The 25235-nt window shown below is 42.3% G+C and overlaps 1 protein-coding gene across 1 annotated transcript in view; it reads left to right on the top strand.

Moving 5' to 3' along the window:
* Positions 1-4527: 4527 nt before the first annotated feature.
* The window catches only part of TGFBI (transforming growth factor beta induced), a 109077-nt gene continuing 88369 nt past the window's right edge, over positions 4528-25235 (top strand). The window contains exons 1-2 of the mRNA XM_044280857.1: positions 4528-4743; positions 4969-5067. Of these exons, the coding sequence (XP_044136792.1) occupies positions 4625-4743; positions 4969-5067 (218 nt within the window). The 5' untranslated portion in view covers positions 4528-4624. The remainder of the gene's footprint in view (positions 4744-4968; positions 5068-25235) is intronic.

Raw genomic sequence — 25235 nt, forward strand, 5'->3', positions numbered from 1 at the left:
CACCTATTTCTGCCTCCTGGATCGCCCAGGCTCATACCTACCTCTGCCTCCTGGATCGCCAAGGCACGCACCTACCTCTGTCCCCTGGTTTGCCCAGTCTCATACCTACCTCTGCCTCCTGGATCGCCCAGGCACGCACCTACCTCTGTCTCCTGGTTCGCCCAGGCTCACACCTACCTCTGTCTCCTGGTTCACCCGGGCCTTTCATCCTCCTCAGTTATGTTCTCTTTTCCTTCGAACCTTATGTATTTGTCCTCTCAGAAACGTGTCCTGACCGTTCACTTGCACGACATTTTGGACCAAGGTCAGGTGACCCAAGACATCAGTACAGGTAGTAGCCTCTAAGCCCAGGTACGTTACCCGACTCAAGCCTTCTCGTAGGCACCAGTCGTACTACATTCCGATCACATATAGTTATTCGGGACCATTTCTTTCTTTACAGGTTAAGCATGTCACATGCTTCAGACGTGGAGGACACCATGTCACTCCCTGGAACGTCCGTCTCAGGCCAGCCGGGCAACACGTCCCTGAGAAGCTGGACGGTTCCCAGGCTCATCGCCGAACTCAATAAGAGGGGCATCCCTCACCCGGCCTCTGCCCGCAAAGCAGAATTGTACAAGCGGTCGATGACCACCCGGGTCTGTCAGGCGTCCAGCAGGGCACCACGGACACTCAACAGTCATTGAGGCACCTGCAAGCCACCATTGACTCCTTGGTCGGCATGGTGACTGATGCTCAGTCCAGGGTTTCGGTACTGGAGTCACGGGCCCCGGCCCCCCCCAGGCGCCCTACCCTCCGGCCGAGTCCGTTGTTCCTCAGACGGCCTCTGTAGGTATGGCCATTTTCACTCCCCGGGTGGCCCCGGCTCATTTCATCCCGGATGGTATTAAAAAGGATATTCTGGCGGGAAAGGATGTGAACCTGGCGTCCATCCTTATCGCCTCACAAGACCTCCCTGAGAACAGGGTCATCAACTGTGGTGACGTCTCCCTTGTCCTGAGGGCCAAGGATGCAAGGCTGAACCGAAAGCTCACCATCCCGGAATTTGTTTTGGCATTTAGCCTGTTCAGGGATATCGTGTGCTCAGCCCAGCCTAGAAGAAGGGAGGAATTAGATTCCTACCTCTATCTGGTCACCGATCTGGGGCATAAGTACGGTGGCGCGTCATTCTATGACTATCACCGCTCCTTCTCGGCTAAGGCTGCGACTGCCCTGGCTCAATTCCAGTTCGTCACCAACTGGGCAAATCTAGATATGGAGTTGTTCTGCCACCACTTCGCGGGTCTCAGGGCCTCATCTTGCTCAGGGTGCCAGTCCAGCTTCCATTCCTTGGACTGGTGTCCGAACGCTGTCAACCCTGTCCAGGATAGGTCCCTGCCCGGTCCTTCAGGTCTCCAACTGGGTGCCCCCGGAGTGGACAAACTGGGCAGGCCCATCATGTACCTGGGCAAGAGCCAGATCTGCAACAATTTTAACATAAACGGTTGCGGCTTCAATAGTTGCAGGGCCCTCCATATCTGCTCGCTGTGTTTCAGGGCTCACCCGCGTCCCGCCTGTCCCAAGAGGTTTGCGAGGCAACTATGACTATCCAACATTGACCTCGACCTCCTTGGAATCCTTCTGCAGGGCCACCCCGACAGGGGGTTTGTGCAATTCTTGCTGTCCGGCTTTGCAGAGGGCTTTCACATGGGCCTCATCGCCCTGTCGCAGACAGGTCGGCTTCTGAGGACTCGGCAGAGGTTGAGGAGTTGCTCCAGTCAGAAGTCGAGAAGGGTTTCCTAATCGGGCCACTTGAGTCAATACCGTTTCCTTCCTGGCGCATCAACCCCATTGGCCTGGTGTCCAAGAAAAATTCAAATAAAGAGGTTAATATATTACTTGTCCGCGCCTCATGCCTCTGCCGTCCCCAGTCTCAACTTGCTCATTCCATCCGAGGAGTTCTCCATTAAATATTCCTCTATAGACGAGGCGATTAAAGACATAGTAAAATCCAGCAGGGGTTCCTGGTTGGCAAAGGCGGACATCTCGGACGCCTTCAAGCTCCTCCCTGTTAAACTGCACTTATGGGGTTACTACGGGCTTAGATGGGCCAATCGCTATTATTTCACGAACAGGCTCACGTTTGGGTCAAAGAGTAGCTCATGGTTGTTCGACCAATTTGCCAAGGCCCTGCACTGGATCCTCGTCCACCATGGCGGATTTCCCACGGTCATCCACTACCTCGATGACTTCTTGATCATCGAGGGTCCACAAGGAGGCTCTGGCAACCTGGCTACTCTTCTCCAAATTTTTTCCAGCCTGCAGGTCCCGATAGCCCATGCAAAAACTGAGGGCTCCGCCCATAGGGTGACATTCCTTGGCGTCACCCTGGATTCCATCCGGATGGAGGCCAGCCTCCCGGAGGAAAAACTGGCGAGTTGCCGTGTGGAAATTTCCCACGCCATGTCCGTGGGCTATCTGTCCAGGGTTGAGCTCCAATCCCTGCTGGGGCGTTTCAACTTCGCCTCCAGAATTATGCCCCAGGGCACGGCTTTCACCTCCAGGTTGCTCCAGCTGTTGCCTTCGGCTCCTGACCAGAGCAGCATCGTCCACTTGGACAGCCATGCCAGGGCGGACTTGGCCATGTGGTCCCTGTTCCTATCCTCATGGAACGGGATCTCTCTTTTCGTACCATCATGGGCACCGTCATATCCCACCGTTTTCTCGGACGCTGCCGCATCCCAGGGGTATGTCGCTATTTTTGGGTCCCATTGGATGGATGGCCAGTGGCCCGTAGAAATCCAGTCAGTCGCCGAAAATCTGAGCTCGTCTTCCCTCCTGGAGCTTTACCCCATTGTGGCGGCGGCCCAAGTGTGGGGTCATCGGTGGGCAAACACACCGGTGATGTTCATCACTGATAACCAAGCGTTGGTGGACATCATCACAAGAGGTCGGGCTAAATCCCCCAGGATCATGTCCCTCCTGCGCAGACTGGTTTGGCTCTCTCTCACTCATAATTTCCATGTGTTCTGCAGCCACATCCCGGGGGTCGAGAACGTGGCGACAGATGCCCTGTTCCGATTTAATTTCCCCCTCTTTTTTCAGGTGCTGCCAGGAGCGGACCCCTCGGGGTTCCCCCTTCCGGTCTTCCAGTCTCTAGTGATGGACTAGAGTCCCTCCTTGCTCACGCCAGGAACCTGGTTCAGCATTCCCTCTCCTCCAGGCACAACACAGCCAGCTAGGTCAGGGGAAGCGCTTCCCCCTCATCATAGTCTAAGCCTCTCCCATAAGTGGAAGGCTGAAAAGTCAGCCTGAATTTGTGGGAGGGGCATCTTACCTTCTTAAGCTCCAGCCCCCAGCTCCTCAGGGCGCTTCTGTTCATACCCACCCACCCCCCCTGTTCTCAAACACTCCCCTTAGGGTACGCCCACTACTAGGCTTACCCTCGCTCCTGGCTTCTGGCACAACACAGCCAGCTAGGTCAGGGGAAGCTCTTCCCCCTCATCATAGTCTAAGCCTCTCCCATAAATATTATATGAAAGTGTCAGATCTTCAGTGCTGTCCCATGAAAAGATATTATAAAATATGTACAAAAATGTGATCGGTGTACTCACTTTTGTGAGATACTATAAGATTTCTAACAGGAATGTTTTTAGGAATCTGTCCTCAGACTGGTTCATTGTTTCCAGTGGCAACTAGCAGAATAAAGAATTTAACTGAGCTCTACAGGCTCAGGACCAACACAAGACAAGTAATGTAATTTATTTGTAGCAACTATTAATACATTTCTATCTGTATATACACTAAAATGAAGTTACAGATAGTGATGATTACTTTGTCCCTTATTCATGATTTTATGTGAATTACAGATATCTTTGACATTCATATGGACAAATAGTGCAGTGTTTTAGATTACCGAAAAGACGTTACTAGACCTTACTATTGCTAATAGGCTTTAAAAGCCACATGAACCGTTTGCACACTTTTCTGTTTACTTCACAATCCATTAGCAGAATGTCTTCCAACCTGTACATTGCTAACGGTTATTTAAACTTAAATTAACTGATCATTGTTTGGAGAAATACACCCCCCAATCTTAACCAGTGGAATGTGTTTACTCATGTACTCCCCCTCCACAAAATGAACCATCATATGTAAAGTAGCTGCACAACCCATGATGCTTAAATCATATTCTCGTGATATAAACTTTGTTCATTCTTTTGTACCAACAATAATACAAAAGAAATCCATGGATAATAAATCCTTACAGCAAGAAAATGAGGACTGCAAAAAGATTTCCAAACTAAGCAAAACATTTTGGAAACATAATCGGGACCACTTGTGAAGTCTAAACATAACAGTGGTTGAAATAATGGGTGCATTCTGCATGAAAAGGGTGACAGCAGGCGGCACAGGCCAGTCCTAACAATTGTACCTCTGAATTTCTGAAACTCTTTCAGACACACAGCCAAGAGGTTACATATTCCCCAAAGAGTCAGCCTGGAAAGTCAGGCTCAGATTGCAGCAGTAGCTTGTATTCTCCACCCATTCCAGCTCTCAGTCTATTTAACACAGCACAGTTTATGTTTCCTGGCTTTTAGTTCAGAGCAGTGGGAGTTTGCAACCTGCACGAACTCCTCTCAGAATGAATCGCATTGTGCGGCTTGCCTTGACTCTTACACTGCTGACCACATTAGTAACTTCAGCAAGGTATCCCTATCAGAAAGTTTTACAGCACAGCAGGATCAGGGGCAGACAGCATGGGTAAGATTTGTTCTATGTCTACTCTGGTAGAAATTGTATTAACTGCTACCAGAGGCTGCTATGATTGATTAACTGCACTCATATGGAGAATATGTTATTGATAATGACTCTTATGGAATATTTCAATATTGTACTGTAGATTATTCAATGATGTAAAGTATTCATGCTTTTTCCTACCACAGTGTTGTAATATTACTTACTTCCAACTCTTTGTTCATACCATAGGCCCAATGTGTGTGCAGTCCAAAAGGTCATGGGGTCCAACAAGCAGTATTATACTAACTGCAAGCAGTGGTACCAAAGAAAGATATGTGGCAAGTCAACGTAAGTCATCTCATGCAGTGTATTGTCTCTGATCAGTCTGGGTGCACACAAGGGTGCTGTGCTCCTGACAGACTAGTATGTGTATTGTGGGGGAGATGGCTACTGTTTGCTGAGTGCTCAGTGCTAAGGAATTTGGAGACATGCATCCACAAACAACATGTTCATGCTAAAAGCCTCACTGAGGGTCCAACATTGACCTGGTGATAAAAGAGGAGTGAGAGAAGAATGCTACAAATAACACTCTCCTTTGTTTTATTTTAAGGAGTATTCTGATTGTAAAAAATTAGCCCTGTCTACAGGATAGGGGATAACTATTAGATTGGTATGGGTTCCAGTTGTACCCTGTCTTCCGTGGAGTCTTCTAGAATGAACAGAGCAGCATGCACCGGCCGCTCTATTCATTTGTATTTGAGTTCTGCAGATAGCCGAGTACAGCACTCCCATAGAAATAAATGGAGCAGCTCCATTCAATTTGGTGGCCTCCACAGGGTACAGCATCCCCCTTCTCGATATCACAAGGAGTCCCAGTTTGTAGACCCCCACTGATTTAATAGTTATGCCCTATTTTTGGGTAGGGGATAACTTTATATAACCGGTATACCCTTTTAAGCCAGCACCTCCTTGCGGCACAGACTACTGTTACACTGTATACACTAAAGTCTATATATGCAGTGCATCCATAAATTGTGCAGCATTCCAAAGCATTGCTGTCATGATGGCATTTCTCAAATTCCCATAAGGACTGCAAATGGTTTCACATTTTCATGGCTTGTCACAACTGCGTGTCCATCACATGTCCTGGACAGATTTGTATACTATGGAAGCAACCAATGACTGCAGAATTCTTAAAAATTGAGAGAAACGGATAGTGAAAATATATTGGAAAAATTCCATAGCTTTTCATACAAAGAACAACATTTATCTGCTAACACCAGAATTCCGCTATAAAGGTTATTGTGAAGAATTGCATAAATAACAAATCTGTAGTTTTACTGTTCTGTATTACCCAAACCTCTGCTTTCAAATGTTATGTAATGGCACAGAACAGCAGTGGGGAAATCATTGATATTATACGTTATTATTGTATCATAAGTATGAGAGGTTATTTTTCAATATTGTAAAATGCATACATTTATGAAAATACCAATACACCAGATTTACCTGAACGGTAATTTCCATGCAACCCACTAGACATCTTAGAAAGTTGGGACATGGCATGTACTTACTACATGTGCCCTTACCACTTTGCTGTTCCTTAAATGCGAATAACGAACAATACAATGTATAAACAGCCGCATATTAAGCCCCTTACTGATAAACACATCTGGTCACGTGCCCTTCTGTCAGCAGCCATGTTGGGTGGCACTGCTCAGAGTGGAACTTCAGGGCTAAAGCTGTAATAAATATATAATTAACTTATGTATTGCGCTGTTTATAGCATATTTGCTCGGTATATTAAACTGACAACCATTGTGCAACACACCCATATAACCTAACAAGTTGCAACCTAATTAGTTTTAATAGCACATTTTTAGGTTGTATGAGACTGTAAAGCCATTGCTATTTTCTTAACCGTTATTGTTAATAGGTGCAATACTAGACACAGCCCATGAACAAGAGTGGCACTGTTTTAGGAAGAAATCAGGCATGTTTTTAATCTCCTACATCCCCTTGCAGCCCTTGTTCTTGCTTTTATTAGTGATCTACATGGGTTCTCTACATGTGTTCACACTGATAAAAGTGATAAAACATGTTGATGTCAAACTATAGAACCAAGAAATATGTTATATGTCTTTTTTTCTATTCTCCATTGCTCCTTGAAACCTTATAGACTTGATGTCTATAAACAGACAGAGTCAGTTATAGTTAGAAGCCATTTGACTAACTGGTATTCCTTGAGGTTGGGAGGAAACATGAGAACTTAGAGCAAACCCATGAAATTTTAAAGACAGGAAACAAAAACTCCATGTATTTGCCACCCAGAGTTGAAAATGATCCTAAATGACTTGGGGTCAGGTTGCTTTACTGTTGTCTCAAACTGCTGCTTTCATAAACTGAACCATATTCATACAATCACATTGACTTCTGATTGCAAAATCCGACTCATTGCTTTTGCCAGTTTGTGCTATGTATGAAATAACAAGACAAGGGATGCAGAAATAGCAATGCTCTGACATGTTTGTATTAGAATCATTACTAGAGCACCCTCATGATACAGCAGGACAGCCAGGCGGAGAACTCAAACAATAAACTTTCCATGTCTCATGCATACAGTATGCCCGTATAAAAAACTACCATATGCACAATGTACTGGACTGCATTGTGAACTTACATACTCTTTTACTGCATCTTCCCTTACAGTACACACTGTTTGGACACTGTATGACTTTTGATGCACCTTTTTTGTTTTTGTTTCAACACCAGCAATCCTTGTGAACAGTTTAGGGAAGAGAACTGGTACTCATGTAATACCTATACACAGGCTTTACATAGCTCTGTCTGTTTGATTGCAGTTTGTCAGTATCTACTAACCTCTGTTGGAAAAGTTGGGACCCATATAGCATAAAAATCCTGTCACATTTTTATATGGGGGACACAGAGTGAATACAAAATGTTTGCATGTCAAAAGACACTGTGTGGTGCTACACATGGGTATTAAAATTTCCATAATAACGTTACCACTGTATTATGGCTTTACAACAACAGGGCAGTCAGACATTTCAGATTCCATGTAATTTCCATGCACATTTCAGTATAATTCAAGCTACATTAAATGTATTTCCCACTACTATGTACTTTAATGTCAATCATTAAAAATGGGGAAAAAATTCTAAAACTGGTATCATATTGTAGGTGGGTCTAAATTGGCAGCAGGTGGGCCAACACATGTAGGTGGGGTCAGCAAACTATCATTCAAAGCCATATTGGTAAAAGAATAGTGATGGATCAGGAACAATTTTTGGCACGAAGGACAAGTTGGATGCCCCACAGGTCATTAATGCAGCACTCTTTTAAAAACACACGATGATATGGATAATTTGTTTGGACTTTGCGCACAAATCTCCGGTGCACTAAAAGGTACACTTCAGTATTAAAATGCGCCCAGCACAACCAATTCCGTAGTTATTATTCAGTTCTTTCTGTATAAGGGATGAAGTAGTTCTTTAGCCCAGGAAGAGTCAGACACAATGCTGGTTCAAGCTGGAGTCAGTGTAAAAAGCCTTCCAATAGACCCCAGACTCCTTCTTTATTAAGGCAATAGAACGACGCCCAGTGGGAGATGGCTTTACAACTTCAGCCAGTCAGCCCAGAAAGTGCAGGTACATAACAAAAGGACAGGGGAGGGCATCAACATGGCCGAACAGTGCAAAGCACACACCTCATCCCTGTAAAAGGAAACATGAGTCATGTCCATTGTCTGATCAGCCAGGTGGCCGCCCACCCCCCATCACTGTCAGCATGGACCCCATTCAAGACTGCTCAGAGTGACCAATAGCTAGTGAAGATCATTCTACTGGTTCTTATAGATTTGGGACATTGTTATGGACATTGTCAGTATATGGTACGAGTATACTGACAAGGCAGATATGCATGTCTTAAAAGCAGATATGTATCCAGAAAGGGATAGCGAAGGTATAATATATATCTCTCATTATGCAGACTTCACTTCTCTATAATGTGTATAGACATTTGAAGGCAAAAAGCCTAGCGCATTGCACTTAGTGCTCACAAACCGTCAAACGCCCCCCTACACACTGAGAACGTCTCCAAGCCCATAAGAAGGTTTTCATACTGACGTTTTACCCCTAGTCCCGATTCAACCCAAGTACCCTCTACTAGAGCATTCCTCGGTTAAATCCGACACAGGGAGACAGATGACAATGTATAAAACACACATCCTAAGATAAAATGTCTGCATAATTCCATATAATAAAATTTCCACAACACTTCAGGGCAATAAACATCCATTTCATCAGTTTCTTAAAAGACATACAGTTAGGTCCATAAATATTGGGACATCAACACAATTCTAACATTTTTTTTGCTCTATACACCACCACAATGGATTTGAAATGAAACAAACAAGATGTGCTTTAACTGCAGACTGTCAGCTTTAATTTGAGGGTATTTACATCCAAATCAGCTGAACGGTGTAGGAATTACAACAGTTTGCATATGTGCCTCCTACTTGTTATGGGACCAAAAGTAATGGGGCAATTGGCTTCTCAGCTGTTCCATGGCCAGGTGTGTGTTATTTCCTCATTATCCCAATTACAATGAGCAGATAAAAGGTCCAGAGTTCATTTCAAGTGTGCTATTTGCATTTGGAATCTGTTGCTGTCAACTCTCAAGATGAGATCCAAAGAGCTGTCACTATCAGTGAAGCAAACCATCATTAGGCTGAAAAAAAACAAAACAAACCCATCAGAGAGATAGCAAAAACATTTGGCGTGGCCAAAACAACTGTTTGGAACATTCTTAAAAAGAAGGAACGCACCGGTGAGCTCAGCAACACCAAAAGACTCGGAAGACCACGGAAAAGAACCGTGGTGGATGACCAAAGAATTCTTTCCCTGGTGAAGAAAACACCCTTCAAAACAGTTGGCCAGATCAAGAACACTCTCCAGGAGGTGGGTGTATGTGTGTCAAAGTCAACAATCAAGAGAAGACTTCACCAGAGTGAATACAGAGGGTTCACTACAAGATGTAAACCATTGGTGAGCCTCAAAAACAGGAAGGCTAGATTAGAGTTCGCCAAACGAGATCTAAAAAAGCCTTCACAGTTCTGAAAAAACATCCTATGGACAGATGAGACAAAGATCAACTTGTACCAGAGTGATGGGCAGAGAAGAGTATGGAGAAGGAAAGAAACTTCTTATGATCCTAAGCATACCACCTCATCGGTGAAGCATGGTGGTGGTAGTGTCATGGCGTGGGCATGTATGGCTGCCAATGGAACTGGTTCTCTTGTATTTATTGATGATGTGACAGCTGACACAATCAGCAGGATGAATTATGAAGTGGTTCGGGCAATATTATCTGCTCATATTCAGCCAAATGCTTCAGAACTCATTGGACGGCGCTTCACAGTGCAGATGGACAATGGCCCAAAGCATACTGCAAAAGCAACCAAATAGTTTTTTAACGGAAATAAGTGGAATGTTATGCAATGGCCAAGTCAATCACCTGACCTGAATCTGATTGAGCATGCATTTCACTTGCTGAAGACAAAACTGAAGGGAAAATGCCCCAAGAACAAGCAGGAACTGAAGACACTTGCAGTAGAGGCCTGGCAGAGCATCACCAGGGATGAAACCCAGCGTCTGGTGATGTGTATGCGTTCCAGACTTTAGGATATAATTGACTGCAAAGGATTTGCAACCAAGTATTAAAAAGTGAAAGTTTGATTTATGATTATTATTCCGTCCCATTACTTTTGGTTCCTTAACAAGTGGGAGGCACATATGCAAACTGTTGTAATTCCTACACCGTTCACCTGATTTAAAGCACATCTTGTTTGTTTCATTTCAAACCCATTGTGGTGGTGTATAGAGCCCAAAATGTTAGAATTGTGTCAATATCCCAATACTTATGAACCTGGCTGTTTATGCCTGGAGTACCAGAATTATATATCAATGAAAATCTGCCCTACAATGAGTTCTATTTCACATGCACCTAGTAGTAAATATCACTCTATATGTAGCGCAAATCTGGTAACCAATAGGAGGAGTGCTGTTATATCATGTGACCAGGCAGAGGTTGTGATCATTCTTATTGCAGTTGTATATAACTAATGTAATTAATGTCTGTATGGATGAAGAGCGGTATACTGTATGTGATGACACATATTGTACTGGGGTATGGGTCTTCAGAATGCTGAGCTGCTGAATAGTTTTTTGAGAGCAACCAGCCTCATGACCTGACTGGCCCACCTGGATTTCTTCACCCCCATTGTCAATGATTTAATGGAAAGTAATGATAAATACACATTTTGTTAGGGGCTTTACTTTAGATTTCCAAAATCGTTATTTAGTTTATTTAGCTCCTTGATGGTGTCTATCCAAAGAGCTGATCACAATTTTTACATAATGGAAAATGTCTAGGATTTCCTATGGCACTTGAGGCCCACGGATTTTACAGATATAGTTCCCCCTGTTGCCAAAATATATTTGTGTTGTCTGTACCTGAATGTTTTTATTATGTTTTATTATTATTTATTATTTATGGTTTTTTTGGCCAGCATTGACTTCTATTATGACGGAATGAAATACGAAACGCCTCTTATAGGTTTCTATGGTGCATGCCATGTCATAGAATTATGTAATGGTGCTTGGTAGCGGAATTCATAACGGGATTCTTAGATAACCCGAACCTGAAATACGCCGACCTTATAAACACAAGTTTGCTCATCCCTAGTCTTGGGATATATACTATACATAAAGATCATAACGTTCAGTCAGAGCAACCACAAATCATCATAAACAAATAAAGAGGTATTCTAGCTTTATAAACTTTTTTACACTGGGGCAATACATGCTTTCCTAAGTGGCATGTGATCCTGCAGTGACATGCTACTTGGGAACATGTCACCACTGAGACCAATGTTTGGCGGCAGTGACACACGTGACCCTGTTCAGATGTGCACAGGTCTGGGACTGGAAGCATCACTGCAAGAAGCCTCTGAGCTATAGGCTGAGCAGCGGGAGCAGGGGAGTGGATTTCTTTGTTTAGGTAAAGCACAGTACTGGCCAAATGTAAAAAGTGGCCAGAAGCTGGAATACCCCTTAAAGCATTAAAGGGGTATTCCCATTTTAGACAATGGGGGCATATCGCTAGGATGGGTCCCACCACTGGGACCCACACCTATATCGAGAACAGAGCAGGGAGCGCTGTGGCTGGAGGACCCCAGATTTCCAGGGGGCCGTCCACCACCAAGTGCTAATCCCCACCTCTCCCATAGAGGTGAATGGGAGCGTGCCACGCATGCGCGGCCCATGCTCCTATTCATTTCTATGGGGCAGACGGCAATAGCCAAGCCAGCGCTCGGCTATTTTCGGCGGCCCCATAGAAAAGAATGGAGGGCGGCAGTGCTCTCCTTCACTTTCGGGGCCCCGTTCTCGATATAGGTGCGGGTCCCAGAAGTGGGACCTGCACCTATAAGACAATGGGGACATATCCTAGCGATATGCCCCCATTGTCTGAGATGAGAGAACCCCTTTAAGCAAACAAGTTTCAACTAGGACGAACATTTACCCTAACATAATATAAATGGTTACATTTCTGCCTCATGTTACAATTATAGAGAGAAACACAGCATGGTGGCTCAGTGGTTAGCACTGGTGCCTTGCAGCACTGGGGCCCTAGATTCGAATCCTACCATGGACAACATCTGCATGGAGTTTGTATGTTCTCCCTGTGTTTTGCGTGGGTTTCCTCCCACACTCCCAAGATCATTGGGGACAGCGTGATGCTTATGTCTATAAAGCGCTGCAGAATATAGTAACGCTATATAAGCGCATAAATAAATAAGACATTTGACTTGGATGTATCCAATAATATGCTCTGTATTTCAGTAATATACGTTTGATTCCAGTCATCTAATACAAGAAAGGACCATTTTGGGTGCTGGCACATAGCACAGTTGTGATGCAGTTTTTGCATCAACAAACATATTCACAAGACAGTCAAGCCCCCTGTCACCTGGTCCAGGAGGTCATGATGATGTAATCACGACGATCTTGCACCTTAGCACTGCCTCATAGGCCTCAGGCCCATTACTGTTCTGGGGCTCTCTGCTGTGGACCTGTGTCTTAATTATTTCAAGTAACAGTGGCAGCTGCAATGTCTCCACACAATAACATCCACATGGCTTTGATACAGTGACAGTCACAGCTTCCCCACAAAGGGAAAGAGAGAACAAGCAATATAACTGTCATATACAGGATTCTAATGCAATGACTGCTATATTCCCACATAAAGTCAGTAAGAAATAAAACCGTGCAGCTCACCAACATATGGTACAATATTCAGATTAGGTGTTCACATATGTAGTTCTCGTATTTACACGAATAATCACTGGTCTTCTAAATGTGCATTTAATCACCACTTCATAAGTTGCTAGGAGAAACTCCACTCTTTCAATCCTGCTCCAATCCTCCTTATGATGAAAATAGGAATAGCAAATGCAATAGTGAAGCAGCACCAGAACTTGGCCACAAGGGCAATATTTATTATACTCACAGGACAAAAAGATTAAAATCACATTGTCTGAAACCCTCCCAGGTTCGGGATGGCCCAACTCAAGTTTCACATCTGCTTCTTCAGGGGCATAAAATGCATAAAACTCATCCACTCTTAAATATTCACCCCCCTATTTTCTGTTTAACAAGATAGGTTTATACAATATAATAAAACAGTCACATAAAATGTACATCCAAGGATATTATATAACAAAAATAAATCCCCCACAACCATATTAATAATGTATATGGCAAATCATTCCATATACTACTTTTGACCTATAAATCGTTCTTTTTGTATTATTCTGATCACATGACCTAAACCCACTTATAGTAGATAGGATGCCCCACTCAGTGATGTACGACCTCCATAAAGGGAGAACCCTTTTCAACCACGTCATTATGGTCACATGATAGCAACTAGCTAATCATCAACAGAATTCCCACAGCAGAGTTCGTAACAGCAGATATCTAGTTAGACACAGTTCCAGATTCAAACCTATATTCACATACTGAGGGTGACGTGTGACAAGTGTACATATCCCCAAAAAACTCTGTTTAATAACATTAACTTGATTTTAACCTTACCACTTATTTTAACCAGTTCCAGTGCCTGAAACTTCAAACCTTTTGGGGAGCACCTATGGTGATATTTAAAATGGACACTATGGGGCGATTTATCCAACTGTTATAAGGTAGAACTGGCTTAGTTGCCCATAGCAACTAATCAGATTACTCCTTTCATTTTGCAAAGGAGCTGTCCAAACAGGTGGAATCTCAATGGTAACTATGGGCAACTAAGCCAGTTCTACTTTACACCCGCTTGATAAATCACCCCCTATGTGTCTTTGATCCTATCTTGTTTCTTGCTTTCAGTTTATGCAAGGTCCATCCCACGTACTGGAAAGTGGAGACAGCCCCCTCATGTGCACATGTAGTGTGACCGATGACTTGATGCTCACTACCACTGCTGTTAGATTTCACTTGGTTTTATTTTGTATTCTCTCCCCACATGTGCAGTTTCTGCAGCCTTTACTAAAACTGAACCACGTGAATTGACTTTTCTTAATCTGTTCATAATTGGGTCTTAAACAGCTGTGGACAATTTTATCTTTAATATTTAGAGCCCTTGAGTAAATAATCATTGGATTTTCAGGCAACACTTCTATCACAGGGTTATTCTTAGACACTGACCATTTTTTCTTCAGAATCCTTTCTAGTTGGCAACTATTTGAGCTTTACTGTTCTAAAGGAATATTTAAAATGCTCTCCGTTATTCTCACCCTTTCCACCTCCTTCCGTATCACTAATTTGTTTTTCCACATTAGAAATAATTAATTCCAGCTCTCCCTCCTAATAATTCCTTTCCATAAATCTATCTTTTAAATTACGACCCTGTTCTAGAAAAGCCTCCCCATCCTCACAATTCTTGAAGACCCTCTGAAACTGTTCTTTCGAAATATTTTTCAAATGATGACTTGTAATTAGAGATATTTTGAAGATTTGCTGCTTTGCCAAACTTCAACAAGAAATTCTATTTGTTACAAATTACTTCATCACAAATCAGTTTAAATTGTATGGAGCAGCGGGCGCAATGACGGGGAACTGCTGACTCACTTCCTCAGTAAAGGCAAAGCTCCACTCATTATAAATTGAATAATAATAAGTTAATTATTTAAATAAATCATCTAAAGCTAAGCTCATTCCCTATCCATATCAGTAGACAGTCATCGATGCAGTGCCACCTTAAAAAAGGCCATTCTCACCATTCTTTTTCCAAATTTTCCAATCTTGCATATTTTTGTAAAACTGGGGGTGAATTTTGACCCCATCGAAGTCCTAAGCTGAAATAAAATATATCATTGTACCAAAAATTATGTGAAGGAGAAAAATGTAAACATTCTACTAAAAACATTTTGTACTGCAAAAGAAGAAAGAAATAGGTAAAATCTAACAGCAATGGTAGTGAGCTCCAAGTCATCAGTCATATTACATGTGAAGATGCAGGGGTTGTCTACATGCTGGAGAGCCCTTGCAGTCTCTAGTATGTGGGGCGTACCTTGTGTAAGCGGAAAACAAGAATTGAGGAGCACATTTAAATTTAAAGGTATAAAAGTAGTATATGGAATGATAGATCATATACATTATTAATATAGTGTGGGGGGATTTATTTTTGCTAAATTATTTCCTTGGATGTAAGTTTTGTGTGATTTTTGTATTTTACAAACATGTTTTAAACAGAAAGTAGAAGGCTGGATATTTTAGAGTGGATAAATTGTTGTTTTTATGCCCCTGATGAAGCAGATATGAAACTTGAGTTGGGCCATCCAGAAACTGGGAGTGTTTCATACAATTTGATTTTAATCTTTTTATCCTGTGAGTATAATAAATCTTGCCCTTGTTGTCGAGTTCTGGTAGTGCTCGACCAGTAGCAATTTATGAAGTGGCGATAAACTTCATATTAAGACCATTGATTATTTTAAATATCAGATCTACATATCATATTTCCCATGCAATGACAGCCGCAGGCTACAACCCCTCCACTCCATCATGGTCATATACTTTACCGCTTGTTTTTCCTTTTCCAATTCCTATCTGAGAACTGTAGGACATTCAGAGCTTGAAACTGTCCAGTTTGACTCCAGAACTATGGGAACTATGGAATCTATAAAAATACTTTCCCTTTTTATTGAATTTGCTTCTACTTTCTCAATTTACCTTGTACAAGAGGTTTGTGAGAGCACTGATAAAAATATCTCAATAGAAATATCTTTTTTATTTGCAATGTCCCTTTGGAATTGAATTTTTTAAACAAAACCATATTTTCCATTGAAGAAGCAGTTTGATTAATTGCTCAGAAGCTCGTGGGCTGCCAGAATCATTCATTGCTTCATTACTGAAGTAAATCTTGGAACAAAAGGGCACATTTAGTGCATATTTTTATGTGAATCACTTCCAGATGAAGTGGTGACTATATCAAATAAAATTACCATGAATAGACAGATAACAATGTATGGCAACCACATCCTCCCATGCAACCCCACTCCTGCAGCTAGTCAAGATCACTCTTTCAATCCAGTCCAAGCAGCCGCAACAACTGTTTCCTACACTTATGTACTGCATATACAGTAACTATATATATGTCATTATAATACTGTTGTGGGAGACCTGGCAATAAAATCTTTTAGTCCTCCTCCCAGGCTTTCCCCTTCTGAGTTTGGGCCACATAACAGCTGCTTGGCTCATTGGCTATAACACATGTTTAATTACATGCAAATACAAAAGTATTCAGATCCAGGTGCTAATTTGAAAAATGTAGAATGTGACACAACCCCTTTAACTAATATTTACTGCCCAATCCGTGGCAAAGTCACCATGCAGATGCTTTAGCTTGAATCTGTCAGTGGCAAATTTTGCTGAAAAGGTGATTGTGCAGTACATTTGTTTCTTTTTCTCTACATAACGTTGGTAAGTGTTACGTTGTTTTTGTAGGTTTTTTTTTTCAGAAAAAAGAGAAAAAACTTCTTGGCCTTAAAGTTACAATATTCTATTTACGTAGAGAGTCTTTGGGTAGGGAACAGTGTGCCATCTGTACACTCTTGCAAAAATCACTGTACTTCTGATTGGCCTTGACTATTGCCTAAGGATAAAATGTAGAGTTAAAATTACATCTTACTGTCTGTATGCCTATGAATGGAACCCAAATATTCAGACAGAACAGTGTGAGCAGAATTCCAAAGTAGCTTGGGTCATTCTACAAAGGGTGACCTTATTCATTGCCTTATTTAGTTATTGTTCATTTATTTATTTTTTATGGCATCAATACTGCACATACACTTATTGTTTTCCTTTGACTAAATCATTCACAGTTGGTGCCAGTTCTCAGGCTCAACTATACCCATTCCTACCTTGGACACTCATCTGTTAAAGGAGTTGTCAGATATTGATGCCATGTCCTCTGAACAGGTCATCCATATCAAAAGGCATGCAGGTAACATTGTAGAAGACACAGCCCTCGCACAAGTAATGTGGCCCCCTTCAAAGATCTAATTGGCGGGGGTGCCAGGAGTCAGACTCCCACCTATCAGCTTTTTGTAGGGGCTGTGGAGCTTTTGCGAGCACTGCGTTTTCTTCAATGTTTACCTGCATTCTTGCTCTCTCCTCGTCTACATTTCCATGTCAGAATGACATACGTGAATTAAAACATCCTTATATTATCCGTGAAGGACATGTGGTAGGGCCTGTCAGCTTTTACTCTCCGTGTGTCATCCTTAATCCACGGACATTGCACAGATGAAAATTTATTTCATGAGCATTTTCTATCTGGCTTCCATGAAAAATAGACGCAACATGGATATCATCCGTGTTGTCTCTGTGATTTTCCATGGACCCACAGACTTCAATGGAAATATGCTGTCCAGGGCACGGTTGAAAGTAGTGCATGCATCTATGTTTTTTTGCGAACACATGGCATGGCGAAAAATCCCAGAAACGTTGACAAACATATTAAAATAAATGGATCGATGGATGTGGACGAAGCCTTATAAAGGTGGCAGAAGTGTTATTACAGGTGTTTGTCCCATTCGCTTGAATGAGAAAGTAATCAGTAATAAAACTGCACAACTGCGACAATCTAGATGATGTGCGAGATGCAGTGGCCTCTACAAACAGCTGGTCAGCAGGGTTGCCTGGAGTTGGCCCTCCGCCAATATGATATTGATGACCTGTCCTGAAATTAGGCCATCAATATCTGTAGCCCGGAAAACCCATTTAATTACTTTTTGCTTTATAATAGACACCCTTAGAGATGGCCTTGCGGTTTGTCCAGCGGTCGTTTCACGGCAAACTTTGCGTGCTTGCGATTCGCCTAACATGCGAACATATAGAGATATTCGCGGCCACCATATTCTTTTACATTGTCAAGAACTTTGACCCATGACACATCCATCAGGTGGTACAGGACAGCCAATTGAGACATTTCAGCACATGGACACCTTATAAATAAACCTGATATGGCCGCCATTCAGTGTTTTGCCAGTGTAGGGAGAGGTTGCTGTGTGGAGCAGGGGCAGGCTGTTAGGGAAACCAAACACTAGCTAATTGTGCCACAAAAGTCCTTTTAAGGACTAGTATAGGTGTGCTATTGATAGGTGTGATTCACAGAGGTGTGCAATATACTTATAATTTACTTTTATAATGAGTCAAAAACACATAGATCTATATAGTGATCACCTGGAAGTCAGGGGCCTAGGGGCTAGGGGCTTACTAGGGCCATTTTTATATAGGGTAAGGTTCCGGACGGAGTCGCTCTTATCAGGGCCAGAATAGCACCCCCTGTAGGGCAACATCAGGGACAGTTCTTTGCCCACCCTGTCCTTCAATACCACATCATCATCTAGCCCAGGGATAGGTGTTTTTGCTTTCCCTCCTAGATTCATCGATGTGCACTGGAACCCCCTGGATCGTGATAGGATATATGGTTTCTGATTTGGTGCCGCCGAGTTCGTGATTTGGTGCCGCCGAGCACTTGTTATTGCCTACCACCTCTATGCTTTTTGCCTAACTTTAATAATTTCATTTATTTTCATTTTGAAGGATATCTATTCCATTCACACGTCCGCAAAATGGGTCCGCATCCGTTCCACAATTTTTCGGAACAGGTGCAGACCCATTAATTTTCAATGGGGCCGGAATGTGCTGTCCGCATCTGTATTTGCGGATCCGCACTTCCGCATCCATGCTTCCGTTTCCGCCAAAAAATAGAACATGTCCTATTCTTGTCCACAATTGCAGACAAGATTAGGCATTTTCTATTATAGTGCCGGTGTTGTGCGGTCTGCAAATTGCAGAATGCACATTGCCAGTGTCCGTGTTTTGCGGATCCGCAAAGCACTTACGGACGTGTGAATGGACCCTCGTAGTAACATTATTAAAGGTTACGTTTTACCTTCATTTATATTCTAATGGATTGCCTTCCCTGTACAATATTATAATACACTTAGAAAGTATATTATAGTGCATTTGTATTGTGCGGCAGTTGTGTGCGGTTCTGCTGCGATACTGCAGGTATAAAGAGGGACAAGCGTTATTGGAACAAATCATTTCTATTGGTGTGATATATCAGTTGTCCCCCCAAAAAAACTGATTGAAACTGGGTGTTATATACCATTATACTTTCTTTATAGTGCATTTGGGTACTGTATAGTGAATTTGCGCATGCGCGTACGCGAAAATTATATTGCCGATATTTTGCATTGAAAAAAATTATGAATGGAGATCGAATAATACATCTGGTATGTCACTGTCCATGTTGTGGGACTATTTGTTCACTTCACGTAATTATTTCTTGGCTGCAAATATGAGCTGAAGGTTTTTCAGGTTCGCCTGCCGTTAAAATGAATGAGACCCGCCGCAAACTTGCAGTTCACGAACATTTGATCGTGTTCGTGCGATCGTGTTCGCGAACCGTCCCGGAAGATGTTCGTCCATCACTAGACACCCTTATATGTTAAAATAGTAAGTAACAATGATATCCTAAAATAGCACTAAACTAACATAACATCATTCATAGAGTTGCACAAATGGATTCACTCATAGTTTTTTTCTCTTCTTTTTGCATTCTTCCATCTTACTAGAGACATCTTTATGTTTATCATTCTTAATTACGTTTGAAATCTTGAACTTGTCTCTAGGGTCCATTGTCTTGAAATGTGGAAAAGATTTTCAAAATGAGTTACACATGTTTGCATCTTTTGCACAATCTTCTAGAATATACAGTTTGAAGCCAAGCTACATCATGTCCAATAAATCACTATGAGACATCTCATTTATTATTGTGGTATTACACCTTAGGGAAGTGGTAGGTCATCCATAATGTGTCACTTAACAAAGGTTTACAAAAATGTACCTATGTCATGAATTATAGGGCAACTGGTTTTCATCCAGACTAAAATTTACATATAGTTATTGATTCTCTTTGTAGGGGGACTCGCTACTAGTTGGATTTCTGCAAGGAGAATCATAAACTTTTCATGAGCCTGTTTAAATGGCATCTCAGACAGACAATCAGAACCCTGATCTGATGTTTTTGCTCTTCGTCAGTCCAATCTGTGCACACATGAGTGCCTCTGACTTGGCGGATAACTCAAACCATGTTTCAAGGCTCTTAAAAAGAAACCTGTCTCCATGAAATGCAGTGCAATCTGCAGGCAGTAGGCTATAGAGCAGAAGCAACTGAGCATAGTGATATATAGTTTTATAGGGCCATCTAAGGGCGGTATAACTCTGAGAGGGGGCCATCTACGGTGGCAACATTTAGTGAGGTGGTCCACTGAAAGGGGACATAACTCACATCACTGTGTGTGTGGCTATCTAAAGGGGCATACCTATAAAGTGGGTATCAATGCATTTAGGTGCCACCTATGGGGGCAAACTATGAGGTGGGCATAATTGTGTGTGCGGGCCACATAAGGATGCATTACTAAGATGGAATCATCACTGTGTGTGAGAGTTCATAACTGTGTTTGGGGGCACTTAAGGGGCATAGCTTTGTGAGGGGGGCATTTAGGGGGTATAAATGTGTGTGGGTTATATAACAGGGCATAAGTATTGTGTGTGGGTGGGCCCAGGGGTGTATCTATCACAAGGCAAACAAGGCATTTGCCTAGGGCGGCACTTGAAAAGGGGGCGGCAAAATGCCATGTTTGCTTAGTGATAGTTACACAATATGCTAAATATATTTTTTGCCCCTTGTCCGATCCTTCATTATGCGAGCGGCAGCGCCGGCGCCGCATAGTGAAGGAGTTGAAAAACTTACTTCCTCCCCCACCTGACTTCCTCCTGACCTCCCCTGCCTTTTGCGTCCTCACATTGCCGTTGTGACGTCACACGGAGGTGGAGTCACGGGCCGGCAACGCTAGGGTGAGCCTTATCTCCTCCAAGTGCAGAGCGGATCCTGCACACTGTCACCGTGAACACTGAGGCCAGGCCCCGGCCACCAATGCACTGATCACTGAGCCTGCTGTCTTTAAAAACTGTAAGTACTTAAATTACAGTAATTCACAAAAAATCTATTACTTAGTTGTTTTTTGGGGTAAGGGGGTTGGGACCCGTTGGGTGGTTAGAGGGGGGAGAATTAGGGAGGGATTAATACTGTACTAACTCTAGCTGCACATAGTTTTTTTAACAAGGAAGGGGTGGGTCAAATTTATATTAGGGGGGTGCCCGTGTTTAGTCTCGCCTAGGGCAGCACAAAACCAAGATACACCACTGGGTGGGCCATCTAAGGGGGAATAACTTTATGAAGGGGGAATCACTGTGTGTGAGGAGCCACATAAGGGGGCATAACTCTATAAGGGCAGTATCACTTTGTGCATATTGGTGCAATTAAGAGGCATAACTCTGTGTGGAGCCACTTCAGGGGGAATCTTACTGTATGAGGGGCACTTAGAGAGGGCCACTTGAGGCGACATCATACTGTGTGAGAGTCACTTACAGATGCGTTATATTGTGTGAAAACATGGATCATATTCTTTGAGGGTGCAATAAAGGGTACATCATACTGTGTGAGAAGGTGTTTAGAGGACATCACTTGTGTTGGGGGCACTTAAGGGGGGCTCATTTTGTGTCAAGGGCACTTGCATCTCACTGTGACAGGAACACTAAAGGAGCATTATACTGTGTGTGGTCACCAAGGGATCACCCTGCTGTGAGGGGGCGCCTAGAAGCCATGATACTGTGAGGGGGGCAGAAAAGGTGTCCTACTCTGTTGGGGGAGCTAAAGGGATTTCATACTTTCCGAGGGGAACCAAGGGGCACGATTATTGTTAGGTGGCCCTAAGGGCACATTCTTCCTGTTTGTGAACGCACTAAGGGATAAGGTGGGCTTAGAGGTGTGACTTACTGTAAAGAAAAAACTGCTGCATCACTACACACCACTCATGTTGTCTCTCCTTACATTTATTTTTTATTTTTTTTGCGGCTCGGACCTTAACCGTACAGGTATGTGGACCTTAGTATTTGATTACCCCAGACTGTAGTTTAGATATGTTTACCTTACAAATGTGAGTACCTTTACAAATACTTTAATCTTTTATTCCTCTTGATTTGCAGCCTGTATTAAAGCATATAGTTGAATTCACAATTCTCCAGGATCCGAGCCAAAATTTACCGGCATTCCTTGCTATATACATAGAGGATGTTTTGGGTAAATTGTTTGTAAAGGGATATTTCTTTAGACAAGCATTGCTAACATGCAGTATGTAATCATGGATATTTGTCTATCTATCTATCCATCTATAGTATGTATTGTAAAACAGTGTTCAAATATGAACATATATTCAGGTCTATAAAAAATGTCATATTGCTTTCATGATGTTTTATGCAGTTTAATTATTCTTAGGAAAGATATTAGATCAAATTTTTTTCCGTTGTAGATTTTGCTGTAGTCAATGCTCACGTAAATGTGTATGCATTTTACTGTATGTTTAAAGAGTATTATTTCTTCAGAAGAAAATGCACCATCATTTATCATCTGTCTATCAGGTTGCCCTTTCTGCTTGGAAACTTGAAATTATAAAAATGCATGTGTATTAGGCATGCTATAGATTTACACTGGGTCCTGTAGAGCTGAGCTGTCCACCTAGACAATGAAGAGGATTTCTTTATGCAAGCATTTTCCACATGAAATCTTCAATGTCTAGACTAAATGAGTCTGGATTTGTATTTGAGTGTCTATTGTGAAAGTGTGACACATACATTTTTCTGTCTCTACCACAATGACTCAGATTCTAAGAATACTGGTTACGTAATATTTTCATCATTTATGCTAAATGATAAAATCCAATGATATATCAAGCATGATTGTATTCACTTGTATTAACAATTTTCAAAAAATGTTGTACCCATAACATTCAGAGACATATTCCTGTTTAGTTTTAAATAACATTTATACTAAATATATTGTGAGGAACAAATTCCATTAATTTGAAAGGGAACTGCCAGTAGAAATGCTGAATGCCTTTCAGCTATTTACTCTGTCCAATTCTTAGCTGGGAGGGAATGGTATGCTCATGAACAAATTGCTCTACTTAAAGAGGACCTGTCATTCCTCCTAACGTGTCTGTTTTAGTAAATAATGTATTCCACGTCAAATGACAATTCTGTAACATATATTCTTATGACTCTGTTGTACAATTCTTCTACTATTCCTACTAGAAGATTATGAATAAATGTACAATTTGGTGTTGCCAGTTGGAGGTGTGTCCCTTCACAGTCTGTCACTATCCAATCCATTCTGCCAGTGTCAGACTGTACAGAGACGGCCCCAGCTGGTAACACTCAGTTGTACGTTTATTCATAAACATCTAGCAGGAAAAATAAAGAAATGGCACAACTTAGAATTATACGACTAGATACTTTATAATTGCTATTTTGTTAAAATTGTAAGTAGTTATAAAAGCATACATGTCAGAAACAATTGAGCAAATAAATTAATGAATGCACCTTAAAGGGATATTCTGGTTGTAACAAATTATGCTGAATTCACAGGATAGAGGATAACTACTAGATTAGTGGGAGTCCGATCAATAGAACCCACACTGATCATGAGAATGGGGACCCCATACCCTGAAGGACCCCCCAAATGAATTTAGCAGCTACCCCTTAAGGACCCCCCAAATGATGTAGCAGCTACTTGAGCATAAGCACTTCTGCTCCATTAATCTTTATAAGACTGCCATTCATAGCCAAGTTCTTGTACTCAGCTATCACCCCAAATCCCTTAGAGGGAGGGGCTGCAGAATATGAGGCCCCCATCCTTGTGATCATGAGGGTCCTATTTGGTCATCTCTAGAGATGAGCAAATTTCTGATTCTACCGAATCATTCAAAAAATGTACTTCAAGTTTGAGCCATTTCTTCCTAAATCAAAAGGAAAAACTGTTCCATCATGCAGCAAACTAACTGACTGCTGCCGTTTCTGCTACTTGTTGTAGCAGAAACAGCAGTAGAAGGGTGACTTAATTGTGGTGATGGAGTGGAACGGTGCCACATTTAGATTACAAAACAATTTTTACAGCCAGCTGTCCATTACTAGTAATACCACAGAACAGAATTTCATTTTGGTGAAGGTGCAGAACTGCACCACCATTGCCACAACTAAATGGGATGTCAGTGCCTGCAGAGTCAGAAACATGGCCAGGTGGGAGTTGTGCTTGCACACAAGCTAATTGTTGGTCACCAATAGTTTTATCATGGCCACACATTCTGTTATGGATGTCTCACGATGGAGAGGAGGACAAGGAGGAATCTGAGCAGATGAAATAGCTAATGACAAGGACATTGTACTTCTTGGGGATGTGGCCAGAATGGGAGAAAGAGAACAGAACTGTTCCACTTGCTGGCCAGGTCTATTTTCCCACTGGATCCAGAGATGCTGCCTTATTGGTGTCTATGTATTTGTTTGAATGCCAACAGCTTATTTTTATCCACCAGAACATTGCAGTGGCTTTATGTGCTGGCCTTGTGGTGAAAAACTAAAACTCACACAAAGTTATTGTCAGCTGAGCTTGGCCTAGGTTTGGCACATTTGAGCCTGCACCCACAGTATGAGCGACATCACCAGTTTCCGAGCTTACCACAATAGAAGAAGATATGGCCTTGGCAGTTTCTTTGGAGATTTTTGGCATATACAGCTTCTGCTCTTTATTCTTGCCATGTCCATAAAACCCCTCCTCTTATATCACCTACTCCTCTGCACCTTGACCTGGCTTCCAGGTCCTGTCAAACACACAGTCATTTCACACACAATGCCAATCACCCAAAAAGATTAAGAACTTTGAAGTAAGATGCAAATCACATACTTTTATAGCCCAGAGTAAAATAAATGGATATTGGAATCTGTTCATTGCAGTGAGGTCCTTTGTATCTT

The sequence above is a fragment of the Bufo gargarizans genome, chromosome 2 (genome assembly GCF_014858855.1).
Source record: "Bufo gargarizans isolate SCDJY-AF-19 chromosome 2, ASM1485885v1, whole genome shotgun sequence".
Taxonomy (NCBI): domain Eukaryota; kingdom Metazoa; phylum Chordata; class Amphibia; order Anura; family Bufonidae; genus Bufo; species Bufo gargarizans.